Source organism: Drosophila rhopaloa, unplaced genomic scaffold, assembly GCF_018152115.1.
Source record: "Drosophila rhopaloa isolate 14029-0021.01 unplaced genomic scaffold, ASM1815211v1 contig_115, whole genome shotgun sequence".
Taxonomy (NCBI): domain Eukaryota; kingdom Metazoa; phylum Arthropoda; class Insecta; order Diptera; family Drosophilidae; genus Drosophila; species Drosophila rhopaloa.
In genome coordinates, this window is record NW_025334990.1 from 3955984 (window position 1) to 3972670 (window position 16687).

Here is a 16687-nt window from a genome sequence, read left to right on the forward strand (position 1 = left end):
AGTAAGTCAAGTCAGCTCCTTGCCCAATGTTGCTCATACGCCACGTTGCACTTATTTCATTCAGCTGCAGCCACATCTGAGAATGTCTGGCAGGATCTGGTCTTGGGGCTCGGGTCTTAGGTATCGGGTAATGCACTGCACCACTCAGCACACACACACTGCATCCTTGCAGCCCTGCATCCCTGCATCCTTTGCTCCAAGTCAGCGACTTAGCGCGTTGACTTAACTTGGCAGGGATTTACGACAACGCTCCACGGAGCTCGAATAACATGGAGCCTTGTCAGCTTGCTGCTTCGTCCTTCGTCCTGCGCCCCCACCTCCCTGCTCCTGTAATTCCTTCCCTTTTTTTATTCCCCCCCATTCATCCACCTCCTCTTTTATTAAGTTGAAATAGACGCAGGCTAAATAAATCCATGTCGCTTAAGTCGAGGCTGACGTTGTCATGTGTGTGCGAGTGTGTGGGGCGCTGGAAAATGTTGGGAAAGCTGCTGAGCGTATGTATGTTATTCATGTATTTCATTGCCTGGCATTTAAGTTGAACGCTGATGCATCGTGCAGTGTGCATAATTAAAACGAACAGTCTACTGGAGACTGCAAAAATAATCAAAAAACACAGAGCAAATGGCGGAGAAGAATAGTCAGTCGGCTAATTAAAGCAGTCACTTTGGCAAAATTCCAAACAGTTTTTTCTTTTCTCCTAAAATACTCAAATTAAAATTTAACCTATTCAGTTAGGAAATTTAATTCTGCTATATATTTAAGCATTGGTTCAATTAGAAAGAATTTGATTAACTCTAATTATATCTCTGTCCATTCAACCTTTAAAAAAAACATCTTCCATCGCTGCACAGAATATAAAATATTTTACAGATAATTTATTGACCATATTGGGACAAAAAAAACCTTTACAACGAAGTTTTTTCGTGAGTTTCTTAGGTTTTCCACCTGAATAACATATGAAAATCTCCTTACTAATGGAAATACCCTTCCTTCTCTTCTTTCCAGAGCCTTCGTGGACAACACGCACCTGCAGACGCTGCACCTGAACAACAACCCGCAGCTGAGCGACATCCCGATGCGCCTGTTCCAGGGGAACCCCAACATCCTGGAGGTCTACATGCAGAGCAACAGCCTGCAGACGCTGTACTCGGCCCAGTTCCCAGTGGACCAGTTGCAGAAGCTGTACCTGGGGGACAATCCGCTGCAGTGCAACTGCTCGCTGCTGTGGCTCTGGCGCCTGGTGACCGGGAACTTCGAGGGCGTGGATCCGGGAGTGGAGCCCGCGGCCGGCGGAGCAGTGGCCGCTTTGGCCAAGGAGGCGGATGAGCGGGAGGAGCAGGCGGACGAGGCCACCGCCGTGGCCTCCACCGATGACGGAGTGTCGGCATTGGCCGCCTACATTGCCGAGCAGCACATAGTCAATGCCCTGCACACCACCGAACCCAGTGCCTACGAGCTGGCCACCTCGTCCTCGAACAGGAACTCGGGCATCCTGCGGATGGACCGCCAGCAGATCGGCTGCGACATCTGGCGGGACAAGGTGCGCACGAGGCGGCAGTTGCTGGCGATGAGCGAGGGCGAGATCACCTGCCCCGCCCACATTGTCACCGTGGTTTGTGCCGTGATCACCTGCCTCCTGGTGGCCATGATCGGCGTGAGTGTGCTCTACTACCTGAGGTTTGTCAAGCGGCGGAGGAAGCTGCTCCACGAGCGTGGTCCTTTGAGGACCAGCAAGAGCATCATCAATGTGCACGACCGCATCCTGCAGGGTCACAATCCCGGAGGAATGGGCCTGGGCATGGGCATGGGCATGAGCATGACCCTGGGCGGCGGCAACCATGTGAACGGCCTGGGCATGTCCCTCAACTATCCGCATCATGCCCAGACGCTGCAGGCCCACCACCACTACCATCAGGCCACCATGCCACTGCAGTCCCATGGAGGAAATGGAGGCCACGACTACCAGCAGACGACCTTGCCCCAACTGGACAAACTGGAGTTGGAGCGGTATCTGGCGGCACAGAGCATAGCCAATGAGTACCGGGCTTTGAAGCCATGGGAACTGCCTGTTAAGGAGGCGGATGACGAGCCGGAGCATCTGTATGAGCGGTTCGATCACTACGAGTATCCGGACACCCACACCATGAGCAAGCTGAAACAGGCGGCGGCCTTGAACCACAACTCCACCCCCTCGGCCGGCCCCTCCCCCGTTCCCCCTCGTCGGGAAAGCCGCACGTGGTCTACGTATGACGTGGGCGTGGCAAGGGCGAGCGGGGATCCCAGTTGAATGCGGACATGGAAATGGTCACGATGAACCACCACCACCACCACAATAATAACAACAACTATCGGGGCTGTGTACAGAGCGCCAAGGCCAGTGGTCAGTTCTGAGTTGGATAATTCGAGGGGGTTACTCATCCAAAAACAGGGAAAGTGAGAGGTTAGGCTTAAGGCGAAATTAAGGGAGGATGAAGGCACAAATCTTGGGATCTTTAGCAGGAAATTTCGATGGGGGATTGGCAAACTATTGAAAAGCTAAGTAACAAATGAATACCAAAAAATAAAGATTTCATTTAACTAAATAGCTCTTAAATCATAAACCCCAAATCATCGAAATTATCTGCTAAAAACTCTCTTTGTGTTCAAAGTTGGATTATTTTTTTTTCGAGTAAAAACAACAAAGTTTAACAAGCGTCAAATGAAACAAGGGATATGTCTACGTGTAAAGCAAACATACAAATACTCTTAATGACCTACGGATAACAGATATATTAGATATGTATACTAACCGCTAAACTAAGAGAAGAATACGATTTCAAAGAAACCTTTTTGCTGGCCCCAAACTAAGCTAAGCTGCATTCAAATCTCACTCACTTTTCTCTCCCACTCATAGTTAAAATGGCATTTAGCATTCGAATACTCTAGATAGCGTTTAGTAAGTAAGCAACTTACAAGTGAATTTAAATATATATATATGAATATATATTAGGTATAACGATGAGGGAGGGTGCAAGCTAAAGGAGTTTATTTGATTTTCTTAATTCGATTAACGAAATTACTGGGCATGTCTTCAGCGATTGGGTTAGATGGGGAAAAAGACAACGACTTTGGCAGGCAAATAACCTAATGGGGACCAAATAGTCCAGTCCAGTCCAGCCTAGAACTAACTGAATGAATCCAACTGCCAAAGGGGTCCTTTTCAAGTCCATTCAAGACCCGCTGAAACGTGTTCTCAAGTTTCCTAACTTTAGCAAACATCTCGAATGACAATATACAAAACATTAAGCGGAAAACTAAAAAATTAAATTATAACACCTATATTAACGTATCTTAGTGAGCCAGAACTCAAAGTTGAAATAATAATAAATATAATTTGTAAATATCCCTTAATATTGAAGCACTCAGAAAAGTGTTCGTACGTTTACTGTAAATAATTTATGGAATGCATTTAAAAACATTAGTCAAGTGCATAAATTATTGATTTAAGCATAAATGATTTCCAAAAAGCAATAGCTCAGAATCAAAGCTCGTTCGTTGTTATTTTTCGGTTGAGTTTGATTTGCGAATAATAATTTAATTAAATGCGACAACAGCATGGCAAATAGCGAACAAAACTAACCGGTATTTGCATAAAATATCAACACAGAGCACACAAAAAGCCAGTGTAAAAAAAAAATGTTCTAACTAAAAAGTACGAGTATATGCGTGTATACTAAATAAGCAAAATCAAAAAACCGACGAGCAATGCACGAAATGCATTTAGAGAAACAGGCAAAAAATAAAATCTGAGTATAAATAAAAACCAGTTTGTGTACAGAAGGGGCAAAGAGAGCAAGGGAAAAGGCAAATAGAAGCCATGCAACCGTAAGTTTAAATCTAATAATATGATATACGCAAGAATATTTAATTAAATGATAGACACACCCACAGCAACAACAACAACAAAATGTTATTTCTTATACGAAGACTGAAGAAAATGATGAAGCAAAATAAAAAGAAACAAGAAATTATAAACCGACTTTTAACTCTAATCAAGGGTAAATAAAGGAAACAAAGTGGCAGCCGGAAAATTTGTGTGCAGGTTGTAATAAATTAAGGATTTGCCTAGATGAACTCGTCCTTTCGCCTTTCCTTTTTTTTCCCCAGCAGCTGGCATGAAATACGACAAATCGGCCAGGCAGCAAACAAAGCCGGGCAGAAATCCATGTAAAACAAATAAAATACTTGTATATCCTTGCACAGGGAGTGGCCCCAGTGAACTGAGACCGAAACTGCAGGAGAAACGGCATAAATCTAGTGTCGAAACAAGTGCTCGACAAACACACCCACGCCCACATAAGTAAGTAACCCAAAACGCCTACAGCAGGACAATGGCAAAAAAAACAAGAAAGGAAAGCTAACTTCGGGCGGAGCCGAAGTTGAAATACCCTTGCAGAATATTCTGCAAATTATATTCTCCAAAATCATTCATAATGCATTCTTAATACTCATAAAAAATCCCAACTTCCTAACTTTAAAAGCACCAAAGTTATATCATTTCCAATCGTTCAGTTATATGGCAGCTATAGAATATAGTCGGCCGATCCTTATGAAATTTGATATGTCGGATTGATTAGGCAAAAATAAAACCCATAGAAAATCCCAACTTCCTAACTTAACAAACACCAAAGTTATGGCATTTCCGATCAATCAGTTATATGGCAGCTATAAGATATAGTCGGCCGATCCTTATGAAATTTGGTAGGTCGGATTAATTGGCCAAATATAAAACCCATAGAAAATCCCAACTTCCTAACTTTACAAACACCAAAGTTATGGCATTTCCGATCAATCAGTTATATGGCAGCTATAAGATATAGTCGGCCGATCCTTATGAAATTTGGTACGTCGGATTGATTGGCCAAATATAAAACCCATAGAAAGTCCCAACTTCCTAACTTAACAAACAGCAGAGTTATGGCATTTCCGATCAATCAGTTATATGGCAGCTATAGGATATAGTCGGCCGATCCCGGCCGTTCCGACTTATATACTGCGTGCAAAGGAAAGAAGGGTGTGTGCAAAGTTTCAATTCGATATCTTTAAAACTGAGAGACTAGTTCGCGTAGAAACAGACAGACGGACAGACAGACGGACAGACGGACAGACGGACAGACGGACAGACGGACAGACGGACAGACGGACAGACGGACAGACGGACATGGCTATATCAACTCAGGAGGTGATCCTGATCAAGAATATATATACTTTATAGGGTCGGAGATGTCTCCTTCACTGCGTTGCACACTTTTGACCAAAATTATAATACCCTCTGCAAGGGTATAATAACAAAGGTTGGGTGGGGCAAAAATGTAGCTCAGTAAACCGAAGTAAGAAAAATATTTACTGCCCAGTCAATTGAGCTGAATTGTTGGTTTCCACTTAGGCTGCTAAATCCTGTTGAAGGGATACAATTTAAGCTGCAACTCAGAAAGTATTCTTCCTCAAAATCTTTTGGAAAACAACAAGGTTGGTTGTGTACTGCCAAACTACATAACAATATTATATATTTTTGTAAACAATTTAACTACAGATCAGATTTTAAAGAACTGTGAATGGCACATCCATTCAACGCTTTTTAAGATATTTAATTTCAAATATATTTAATTTTGAGACAATCCTTGCGTTAAATCAAAATTACTATATTTTTTATTCTACTATCTTATTCCCTTTGTTGTATCAGAGTGAGAAAGAGTGGCTGAACTAAATACAAAATACGACTGTGAATAATATATGTTAGGGTTATTTTATTTTCTGCGTAGCTATCCGTAAAATTTAAACTCAGCACAGAAATTTAATTCTTTTCCTTGTGCCGCAGTATAGTTTGAACATAAAGTACACAATTACAAACTTACTTGCAGCACAAATATTAAATGTGGAACAACAAAACGCAAACAACAAAAAGACAGAAGAATTAAGCAAATAAATCTGAATGCTTTCTAAATAATTAACATGCCTGGAGCTCGCTTTCATTTAAACTGGGTCCCCGCCACTCATTGAGTTGTTCAACTCAACGCGCGGCTTAGACGGCGACAAATCCCCCGTGTCTGCGTTTGAATGATTGTGGGGCATTTGTTGTGGCATGAAATATAACCACCCATTGGCCAGACCACCCATCCACCCAACCACCCACAACACCCACCCGCTGAAAATCCCCGGGAATCGGGGAAACACCTGAGTCTGCGTCTCGAGAGCCTCATGGGTGTAGGCGTGTGAATAATGGCAAGTAATTAATGTTTCGACATTATTCTTCGCAACGCTGAAGGAAACGGCAACATTGTGCGCTCGTTTAATTAGCTCGGAAAATGTTTCGGAAAAACTTGCGCATAAGTCATAAAGTGCAGGAAATCGAAGGATGGATGAGTGTGTTCCATTAAATGCAGCTAGCCATCTGAATAACGATTTCAGTGGCATTTTAATTGCCCGAGCCAAATGAAATTTCGTTATAGTAATGCCATTAAGGAGAGATCCAGAGATCCAGCCCAAGATGCCAGATAAACACTCAAACAGGACCAAGTGGTTGCGAACATAAAAGCTTAATGTCCTGCAATTTGTTAAAAGATGCGCAAACTGCCCAATAAAATAAAGCTGAGACGATGGCTTTAATGTGATTGAAAAGACTGTGTGGCCAAAATCTGAAGCCCCACTTCAGCTAATTGTTTGCGTGCATTTCGAGAATGCGGGTCCAACAGCTGTGTCCACAGGTCACTTTGTTTGCATTTTGGACAAGGCGAAATGCTCAAATAATGGTCGAGACACAAACGTGTGAGTAAACAACTCCTGCACTATGATAAATCAAAGTCACTTAGCGTTTATGTCGATTTGAAATTCACTTACGGACCCGCAGATTGTCAAAGTACTGACCAAACAAAGGTCTAAAAAAAAGAGAAGGAGAAAACCCAAGGACATATCATTTATATCAATTTAAATAACGACCTAACAATGGATGGAAAAATCCCGTAAAAAGCTCAAGCAAACCCAGGGAAATGCTTAGATGGATGTTCGGACCAGGCATTGACAGTTGTAAGCCATAAACCACAGAAAATTGGGCATTATATTAGTTAAGATGCTGTCAGGCCGATAGATATCCCCGTCTTGAGGGCAAGGGACAGCCCACAGTGCAGACATATCGCTTTTAACACGGGGATAAAATGAGGCGAGTGTGGGAGATAATCGGGCGGACAGGAGTATCTTGTAGCCGGCACTAAAACACCGTTTGACAGGCAACGAGAGCCGGGATCCACAAGTCCGGGAACGGAAGCCTCCAACATTGAAACCGAGACAGAGGAAAAGTGACCACTAGATAAGCAAACGCATTCATCTTAGGGAAAAACGAAGGAAAAGGGCGAAATGCTAACCGCTATAGTCAAAGAAATCCGAATAAAGTTAAACAAAAGTTGGACATACATATTAAGGGGCTTAAAGAGTAGCCAGAAACCTAAAACAAGGAACTTATCTTGACAGCTGGACTGTGCACTTAACCAGGTTACCCGCAAAATACACCTATATATCTTGATCAATTTGGCCAGCGAAAAGAAAGAAAAAAACTTAAATCATAGCCAGCTTTTGTTCGGCTATCCAACCTGGTTTCTGTTGCCTTTTTTCCCCGGTTCGTTTTGCGGGCTTTGTCTGCGCCACTTTGCTTATCTTGGCCACACTTTTTATTGGTCCCCTTTATTTGGCATGACATCCCCCATATTTCACCAAATAACAGCAGCAGAGATAAGTGGCAAGCGGAAGGACATGCGAATTAGTTATGGTTCTGGGGAAAAATGTTCATGAAAGAGTTCAGAAAGTAAGAGTTGCCAAGCAACGAAAGGGAAAGGAATCCAAAGAAAGGAGTGCAGTTTCAAGGCACTAAATATTAAAACCATATTTAAATGCGTTTCTATCTACGAGTTTGCTGTTGTTCCTTTAAGATATATAACAACATATTTTGCCAACAGCTGACTTACCATTTCAGTTCCGTTTCCACTTATTCAAGTGTCACAAATAATTCAAAGTTATTTATACGACTCAATAAATTACATCTGCTATTTAATAATCTGCATCCCCAAGCTCACAAAAAATTTACAGCTCTATCAAAAATTATCGCTGCAATATTTCAAGCAACACGAAAATGGCAAAAATCAAAATATCATTGCCACCGCAAAAATCAAATTTCCAGAACTCACAAAGTGCGAGGTGGAGCTTGTGGAACATTTTTCTTCTTTTTATGGAAAATTCGGTTTTCTCAGGTATATTTTCAAACATGACACCTGAAACTTTGGCATACAAATTTATGAAAATATTTACACATCAATTTTACTGCTTGAAGGATGGGGGGGCCAACACCTTTTGGCTTCATTGAACTTGCAGCTTCGTATTACACAAAGCCCGAGGAGGAGTCGTCTGCCACCCCGGTACACATGCAAATATGTATAAACTGAATCAATTTTTACCGCGATAAACTTCGGCTACACCTTTTGTGGGGGGTTGTGAAATGGGAGGAGCAGAGGATTTTACGGCACTGAGGTAACTGCAAAATGTTGTGTAAAATTTGCAAATGCAATAAATAACTCGTTTCGGAGTAAAAAATAAAAGAAAAGAGTTTGCTTTTGCTGTTTACACCCCCTTTCAGAGGCATGTAGCGCTTCCTCTTTTTTTGCATTTCCGTATTCCTTTTTAGCTCCTGTTTAGGGTTTTTTCATCCCCCCGCTAAAACCAAAAGCGCGCCACATGTGCGAGTCTGCTTGTAGTTCCTGTGGGTTCTTGCTTTCTGGCTAGGATACTCTATAAAAGGGATAATGGAAGTTACGGTGAGTTTTTGATACACACTACATAACAAAATTAAGGAGTCTAATGGACTTACATCGCTATGTCATAATACATTTGTACATTACAATGCAACAATTTTTACTATATAATATAAGACAAAAATGCAACAACATTTTTATAGTTTTTTGTTTAAGTAATTAATATTGTTAAGACTAAAAAATACCTGTGTCTTTATTGCCCCTGGTCAATCATTTGTAAAACCGCAAAATCTTACGATTCTTTTGGTAATTATGACATTCTTTTGCTTATTTAACCACTACTACAAAATTTACATCAGGAAGGAAAGGGCCTTTAAACATTATTAAATGTGATAGCTGAAGATTCGCATTTAAATTAAACTTTATGTCGTACAAATTAAATAGTTGAAGGCTTATATTATTTCTTTTGTACAAAAATGTACATTTTAATACTTTTAATTTATTAAAAAGTATATTCGTCTAGTCCAACTATTAAAAAAGTATTTTATATATGTTTGCCATCATAAGAATAAATAAAAACACCACTTAAGTTTAAGCAAAAAAGACTATACAAATAACAAATTTGGATGAATCGGAATTTAACTAATAATTTTTCATCACTTTTTTAATGGTTATATGGAATACAAAAATTCTTCATTTCAAATAACTAAAAAGTTAACAGTTAGTGTATTTTTAGCTCCAGCAGGATACACTCCAAATACTTTTTTCATTTTTTCACTCCTTTTTTGTTTCGCTCTGCGTGTTTTTTGGTGCGGTGGAAAGCATCCCCGAAAGTATGCAAATAATTTTTGGCTCCAACTCATATTTGATATTCAGTGTCAGTTGCTCGAAAGGGTTACCGAATACAAGTTATTGAAATTTGCATGCAACGGGTGGTGGCGGGGGGGAGGCGATAAAGGGGAAAGGCAGGAGAAACAGCAGGCGTTGTTGAGGCAATTTATGGCACTTGTGTTAGGGCGTTTGGCGAACAGAAGGGGTGTTCTGCCGAAGGCAGACTTCTCGGTTATTGTTTCGCCATATTAAAGGGCAGGGATTTCTCAGCCCCCAAGGACGTAATTGTTTCGCAGTCTTTGGGTTTGATTATGTTCCCTTTATTTTTTTTACCAGTTGCCATTCCTAACAAATCTGCACTGGAATGCATATATACCCAATTAAGCTTTAGCCTGGTTCAACGCTTCCACATCCATCAGGATTCGGATGCGCACTCAAAAGTTACCATCGCAACGCTAACCGCACAAAAAAAAAAGCATAAAAAACTGGTCAAATCCCTGCAAATCGCAAAAACTACGCTAATAACATTGTCATATGGCGGGGGATGATGATTTTTTGCTGGCTCTTTTGCCACTAAACTTCGCTTATCAAAGTTGAAATTGCAGTTCGTCGCTGTGGCGCGCATTGGGGATTTGTTGGCCACTCAAAAACTCCGAATGCGAGGCATTTATAGTGGGGCCGGGATAAGGGATTTCATTTGAAACTCTGATACGAGCAATCGGCATTTTATTTGCCCTTTTTTCCCGCCGAGTTTCATCATCGTACGCCACTGACCCAGTTCAGGCATTTATCACAACGGCACACACAGATAGAGGCGATTGTCCTGAGGGTCTAACCCCAGCACAATGAATGACCTCCGCATATCCCTTCCTTTTCCCGACCGACTGCTGACTAAGTGGACTTTTATTTCACTATTATTACGGCCCATGCTGCGTATACGCAATGAATAGTTTCGCCGTCGAGCTTTTGGCTTTTTCTGCCGCATCTGCCAGCCATCTTCAGTTGCTAAGCGGTTTAGATTCAGACACATTTCTCACAGCTTTTGATGGTTTTTATTGTACTCTTTAAAAGTTTGAGAGCTAACGTCCGAATCTTCTCCACACACTTTTCCTGAATCACAATCGCTGTTCTGTACTGATAGCCACTGTCTGCCCCCTAGTTGCGTCCATTCATAAATTTAAATCCAATAAACCTTTGCCTATCGCATATCTGCGGGTTCTTCACACAAAAACGTCATTGACTTGATGGCGTCATGTGTCATCGTTTAAAATATATTAATAAACTGTATCATTTGGACAAGCGCCGTCTTGACATGGAAATTTCAGAGAGATAAGACTATCTACGATTTGCTCTGCTTCCGAGTTCTTTAACTTGAGTAGAGTGCTTTCAGTAGACGAGCGACATTTGAGCGAGCAAGATCACCATGAGCTATCAGAATTGCCTAGTTTTTTTGCTCTTGGCATTGGTAAGTTGGTACAAAGCATATTTTTTGAATTGGTCAATATTCTAAATTAACTTAAACACTAGCAGCATTTTACTACAAATGAGTAATAAACATAATGAATATCTGAAAATATAAAGTAAAAAAAAATGTATATGTTTAATTTAAAATACAGTTTTATATTTCACTCAAAAAGAAAATAGCTCCCTCTTAAATTATGCCATTAAACATTCGAATTGATTTAAGATTAACAAATATTTTTTTAATAATTCCAGCTTGCTCCCTCATTAATAAACTCCTCTGGGGATCAGTGTCGCCATCGATTGTTCTTGCAATCAGATCAAGCTTTACAAACCATTACCAATCAGCTTGTTTCGCTGGCCATTGAACTGGTGGACGATGTCGTAGAAGATCTCCTGGTTTTGGATTCCCAGAACTCCGTTTTACTGGGCTATTTAGATCGCTTCGATGCCTTTGTAGCCGTAAATGCAAATCACACTGAGGAGAAGCTCAATTCATTCTACGGCGTAGTTGAGGATTATCTCGATTCCGACACTACAGGGGATCCCCTCAGAGCTTCCAGTATTGAGACCCAGTTGATTGCCCTTTGCCTGCAGCGCAATGGATTCGATCGATGGAAGCGAACAGTTCAGACCAGAACAACCCAGCTCCAAAGACTAATATACAGAAAGCTCAGAAAACACCTGCAATCTGTGGACAGAGAGGATCGATTGGCGGTGGAACGCCGGTGGAAGAGAATTCTAACTCGTGGCGGACCCCGGAGATTGGAGAAGCTGAGGGAGTTCGTCAAATGGTTGGGCGAGTTCAGAGATTAGAGCCCAGGCCAACGATCTTTAAGACTGTAAGATATGCCACCAAGTGATAAGAAGAGTTGTAAACTTTATATGCCGTGTGGGTGTGAACATAAAACTTTTCGTTGCTAATTATAACCGACCATGACTTTGAGTTTAATTTAAATAAAAAAATGTATAAAAAAATAATGGATGTATTTCACTGTTTAAATCGCATTTATTCTTTTAACTTCACCAAAAGAAGTGATTTATATAACGGTTTTAATCAAATTTATTTTATTTAAAACCAGGCGTGTTATTACAATACATCAAAGAACCGACTATAACTTCCATAACAAATAAATAACACTGTTTTGTAAATTTCGTAATACGGTGAAATTCCTAAAAAAGCGTTGTTTTTTTATAAAATGTTTATATATACTGATTTTGTATTACATTTGATTATATCTAAAACAATGTCTACCCAATATTTCACAATATAGTTTGTTTCTTAAGAAAAATAAAGATTTGTTTGGTGTTCGATAATAAATTTGTATCCTAAGGAATTTTTAAATTTCAAATATACAGCCGACTTTAAAAAAATAAGCGCATCGCAGCTAACTTATATCCACTCCTTACCTCCCTCTGATAAATGCAATTTTCCACAACACGTTCCCTTCCTCATCACTCAGATCATGTATGAGAGCATTGTTTAATGCACTTCACAGCTGGAGGAAACTTTTTTCCAGCCCCTGTGTCGACGGCAATGAAAACTTTGTCATGCCTGGCAAAAAGGATGATAAACTTGGATAAAAATTATGAAACTGAATATGGAAGCGTTGGCGAAATTGAGACAGCAAAACAACAGACCCAACAGACAGGCAAAAGACACACGAGACTTGTAGCCATGTGAGAACTAAAACTGAAACTAAAACTGATACTTTTTATGGATGGCAAGTGAAAAATGTAGACAGTTGGAGAACGACTTTCCGGGGAGGTGAGCGGGATTTGCAGAGGGATAAAAGAAAAATGGCAACTGCATTTCCTGTCTAAAAGCTGACAAAGTGCTGAGTGCATTTACGACTTGGACTTGGACGAGTGTTTTGTGTCTTTCCTGCAGCTGCAGGAGATGCCCGGAATTTATGCACTCAGTCCACAGAGGCATTCCTGGCCTGGGGCATTTTCTCTGTGGCCTGGGGTATTTTCTTTGTCCCATCTGATAATCGGCCCCAGCTGTGGCTAATCGGTTTACATTTGTCACACTGGCACTCTGCTCACAGATTCTCGGAATAAAGCCCAGTTGCTCCTTGAAATCCCTTACAGAAAGATGCCAGTTTCCCAAAAATTTAGTGAGTCGCTTATGTTTTTTTGGCAAACTAGTGTTCAAGGATTTGAAATCGAATCAGTATCTCGTAATTTAATTTACAGTTAAACAGTAGTGCCATTTTATTTGACTAAATGGATTTAAAAAAACATTCTTCTGAGACAAGATAAGTATAAATAACATGTTTTTCAATAATATGAATTTTGACGTTCGTTGCAAATATATATCATTAAATCACAGAGGTCCTAAATATAAAATAAATATGTTTTTTTAAAGTTGAGCTTACGTTATTTTTGTATATAAAAAAAATTCTTAAAAAGACATTATTAGAGTAACATTACCATTTTAATAAGTTTGCCTAACCTTTCCTTAAACAAGATATTTAATTTGTATTTCAAAAAATGAATAGAAATTTTAATCTGAATTGTAAGGAAATTCTTAAGGTTAGATTTAGTTCTTGTCTAATTTGAAGAAAAATAACAATAGAACATAACAACTGTAATGGTTTTGATTTTGCTTTCATTTTTCTATCTCACATAAATAAATATAGTGGTTATTGTTAAGCAACAGAAAGAAATAAGCGTTTGCAATTAATTAATTCTATTTGACCGTCTTCATTCAAAAGATTTTAATAGAAGTTGCTTCTTCTTTTTTTTTGTGCAGGAAAAGCCACCGCCTTTCATTTTGTTATAAAAAAACTTCCATACTTTTAGATTTTGGGTACAGAAAAGATTTTATTAGGACACAAGGGTTTTGATGATCGTCCAGAGAAACTTCAGCCTTGGTCAAGGGTCGCTTCCCACAAACTCTTCACGATTTCGACAGCGAAAACACATAAAGGACTTTATACAACCAAAGAGGACGAGCAACGCCATGCAGGTGCAACACAGAACCACGATGAGAATGATTACGAGGAATATGAACAAAAGCCCCCATAGGCCCATGTGAGTTTCCGGTGCATGCGTGGTTGTTCTGTGGACCACAGTTGTTACATTGTAAAATATTTCAAAAACGTCTTCGTCAGTGATGTCTGTGACGTCGTCCATGGCAACTTAAGGCAAATATTGATGATTCTGATTTCAAAATGACACCTCTAAAAAAGAATGAAATGCTTAGAAAGAAATCACATCACAGCAAAGAGTCACAGCTTACTGCAATCTAGTCCCAGAAATTTTGAGCAGACCGTTGTTAAAAAAGATTTTGTGTCACTAGCAGATATTTTAAAAATGTACTAAATTTGTAAAAGGATAGTCGCAGCTTGCTGATATCAATTTTGGCATGTTCGAAATTAAATTTTTGAGCAAAAATATTACGAACATCGGTAACTATAAGTATGATAACCAAAAAATAGAACGATGTTTGAAAAACTTATAGTACAAGCTTACACTTGCTGTTAGCTATGGTAAATATGGAATACAGAGCGGGGTTCTGCTTTACCACACCGGTCGGTTTCACCCCACCGGTCGGTTTCACCCCACCGGTCGATTTTGCCCCACCGGTCGGTTTCACCCCACCATCTATTTTGTCGCACCATTTATTTCGTTCCACCAATTTATTTCATCCCACCATCCCCTAAAATAATAACTTTGTTATTCACATGAAATTTATTGCGTTTTAGATATGAGATCGTGGCACTACGTACATATGGAAGTGGACTTTCTGACCCACTAATCGTCGTCGAAATTGCAGTCTCCACAGCCTTCGCAACAGTCATCTCCCTCCCCGCCGCCCCCGCAGCAGCCCTCCCCCCTCCTCGCCGCAACAACCATCGCCGCAGGACATACAAGCGGAGCAGGCCAGTCCGCAGCAGCCACACAAACAGAGGAGCGGCAGGCAGATGATGACCAGGCAGCACAGGAGCACGGCGAACACGATCAGCACGATGATCCCGACACCCAAGTTCCCCGAATACGCCTGTGTGGTGGTGGGGGTGGCGATCGTGGTGGTCATGTAGTCAGTTATCCAATAGACAAGGTTGGTTTGCGTCGTCGGATCTTCTGTCGCTATTTCATCCGCCATTATAGCTCACTTACAAATATTGTTTGAACTTTATTATTTAACAAAAGCTTGAGAAAAGCAGCTGACAAATTGAACATGGATTCAAAGCCTACTACAGCAAATAATAAGACGAAAGGGAACCTGTATTTATATATTTTAGATATCATCAGCGTAAGAAATCTCAATGTAAGGACCAGCTTTAATTTCTCGAAGTATTAGGATCTAATAATTGTGATAAGATATTACAACTATGCCGGTTAGCATTGAAGGAAGCGTTTATACTAGACAAATGGTGGGTGTTAATCAAAACGGACTAAAGCCATCTACCCATCACTTCTAGATTAGATTATACAAATATATTATAGATTATAAGCGAGAGGAGTCAAAAACGTGGAGCTATCGATATAATATTAATTTAAAACCTACTTAAACTTCAGCTTTCATCTCCAAACGTGGCTGATGAGCAAGAAAGTCATTATCTATTCAATTTATTTACTGCAGAATTAAAAGTATTATTTAAGACTGAAATACTCATTGCTCTATAATTTTTTCTTTCATTTTTAATCGATGCTTTTAGAATTGTTTTTTTCTTTCTTGCATCAATTTTTGTCCGTAAACTTTTTATATGACAATGCACTATTTTTAACTAATAAATATTTTGTTGGTGATGTTCATGAACATCAGAAATAGCAGCAGATGATAGACTTCTAATCCTTTGTACATCAACGCTGAATATAAATGATAGAGTTTGTTGTATTAGTTGTTCAATAAGTACGGTGGTAACATGATTCATGAACAAGAGTAATTCTTGAATTAACTGACATGGGCTATCGAAATCATTTTTAAGTTAAAAATTTGTATGTTAAGAATTGGTTAAATAAGTTTCGATTTCCTTTATTGTGAGACCTTCACCTTAAGTATTGAAAGTTAAGAAGCTCAAGGCCAGAAGTGCATTCGTCACTCCTCTGGGGTTTGCCACATCAAGTGAGTTCTAACGATCTTCTCAATTCAAAATCCTCCGCACAAAAGTGCTCATTAAACCCACGCACACACCCTCGGCCATACAATGCTCATTCGAATTGTATAAAAATTAATGAAATGCATTAACGAAAGCGTTTCTGGGGGGATGGGAAATGGAAAAGTGGAAATGGGATGGAATCTGAGAGAGGGAGAGGGGTAGCCCTTGAGCGGGGATCTGGGGACCTGTCCCTGAGCTTCTGAGTGTACCTGTGCTCGTTAGCGCTCCATACACCCACTCTGACCCCCTCCACCTCCCCCTCCCCCACCACTCAAACACATATGCAAAAAATACACCCTCGCCACCCGTCATCATTATCATAATTTGTATGTGATGCGAGCTTTAAAATATTCATGCGAGTAGAAAGATTTTTTTCAAGTGAGCGCACGTGTGCGCGTGGGGTTCGTTATATGGGGGTGTTTACTGTATCAAGAGCATTTCGCACCAAGGGGTGGTCGTTGATTATAATGACTGTATTTTGTGTGCTGATTACTCCGCAGAGAAAATTAA

The 16687-nt window shown here is 40.2% G+C and overlaps 3 protein-coding genes across 3 annotated transcripts in view; 2 read left to right on the forward strand and 1 right to left on the reverse strand.

Moving 5' to 3' along the window:
- The window catches only part of LOC108053972 (leucine-rich repeat and immunoglobulin-like domain-containing nogo receptor-interacting protein 3), a 93889-nt gene extending 90377 nt beyond the window's left edge, over positions 1 to 3512 (forward strand). Inside the window, 2 exon segments of the mRNA XM_044456542.1 lie at positions 1006 to 2216; positions 2219 to 3512. Of these exon segments, the coding sequence (XP_044312477.1) occupies positions 1006 to 2216; positions 2219 to 2250 (1243 nt within the window). The 3' untranslated portion in view covers positions 2251 to 3512.
- Positions 3513 to 11002: 7490 nt separating this feature from the next.
- On the forward strand, positions 11003 to 12036 carry LOC108043447. The gene is made up of 2 exons (XM_017122158.1): positions 11003 to 11070; positions 11322 to 12036. The coding sequence occupies exons 1-2, from the start codon at positions 11029 to 11031 to the stop codon at positions 11880 to 11882; spliced, it is 603 nt and encodes a 200-aa protein (XP_016977647.1). The 5' UTR covers positions 11003 to 11028; the 3' UTR covers positions 11883 to 12036.
- Positions 12037 to 13882: 1846 nt separating this feature from the next.
- Positions 13883 to 15180, reverse strand: LOC108043446. The gene is made up of 2 exons (XM_017122157.2): positions 14946 to 15180; positions 13883 to 14212 (listed from the first exon to the last, which is right to left on the reverse strand). Exons 1-2 carry the CDS (start codon positions 15178 to 15180, stop codon positions 13947 to 13949), a joined length of 501 nt encoding a protein of 166 aa, XP_016977646.2. The 3' UTR covers positions 13883 to 13946.
- Positions 15181 to 16687: the final 1507 nt, after the last annotated feature.

Bases quoted from the DNA above. Each gene is read 5' to 3' on its own strand.
- LOC108043447 (XM_017122158.1), top strand. From the start codon at position 11,029: ATGAGCTATCAGAATTGCCTAGTTTTTTTGCTCTTGGCATTG. The intron at 11,071-11,321 runs GTAAGTTGGTAC...TAATAATTCCAG, and splicing joins TTTTTTTGCTCTTGGCATTG to CTTGCTCCCTCATTAATAAA.
- LOC108043446 (XM_017122157.2), bottom strand. From the start codon at position 15,180: ATGGCGGATGAAATAGCGACAGAAGATCCGACGACGCAAACCAACCTT. The intron at 14,213-14,945 runs GTATGTCCTGCG...ATTTGCCTTAAG, and splicing joins CGGACTGGCCTGCTCCGCTT to TTGCCATGGACGACGTCACA.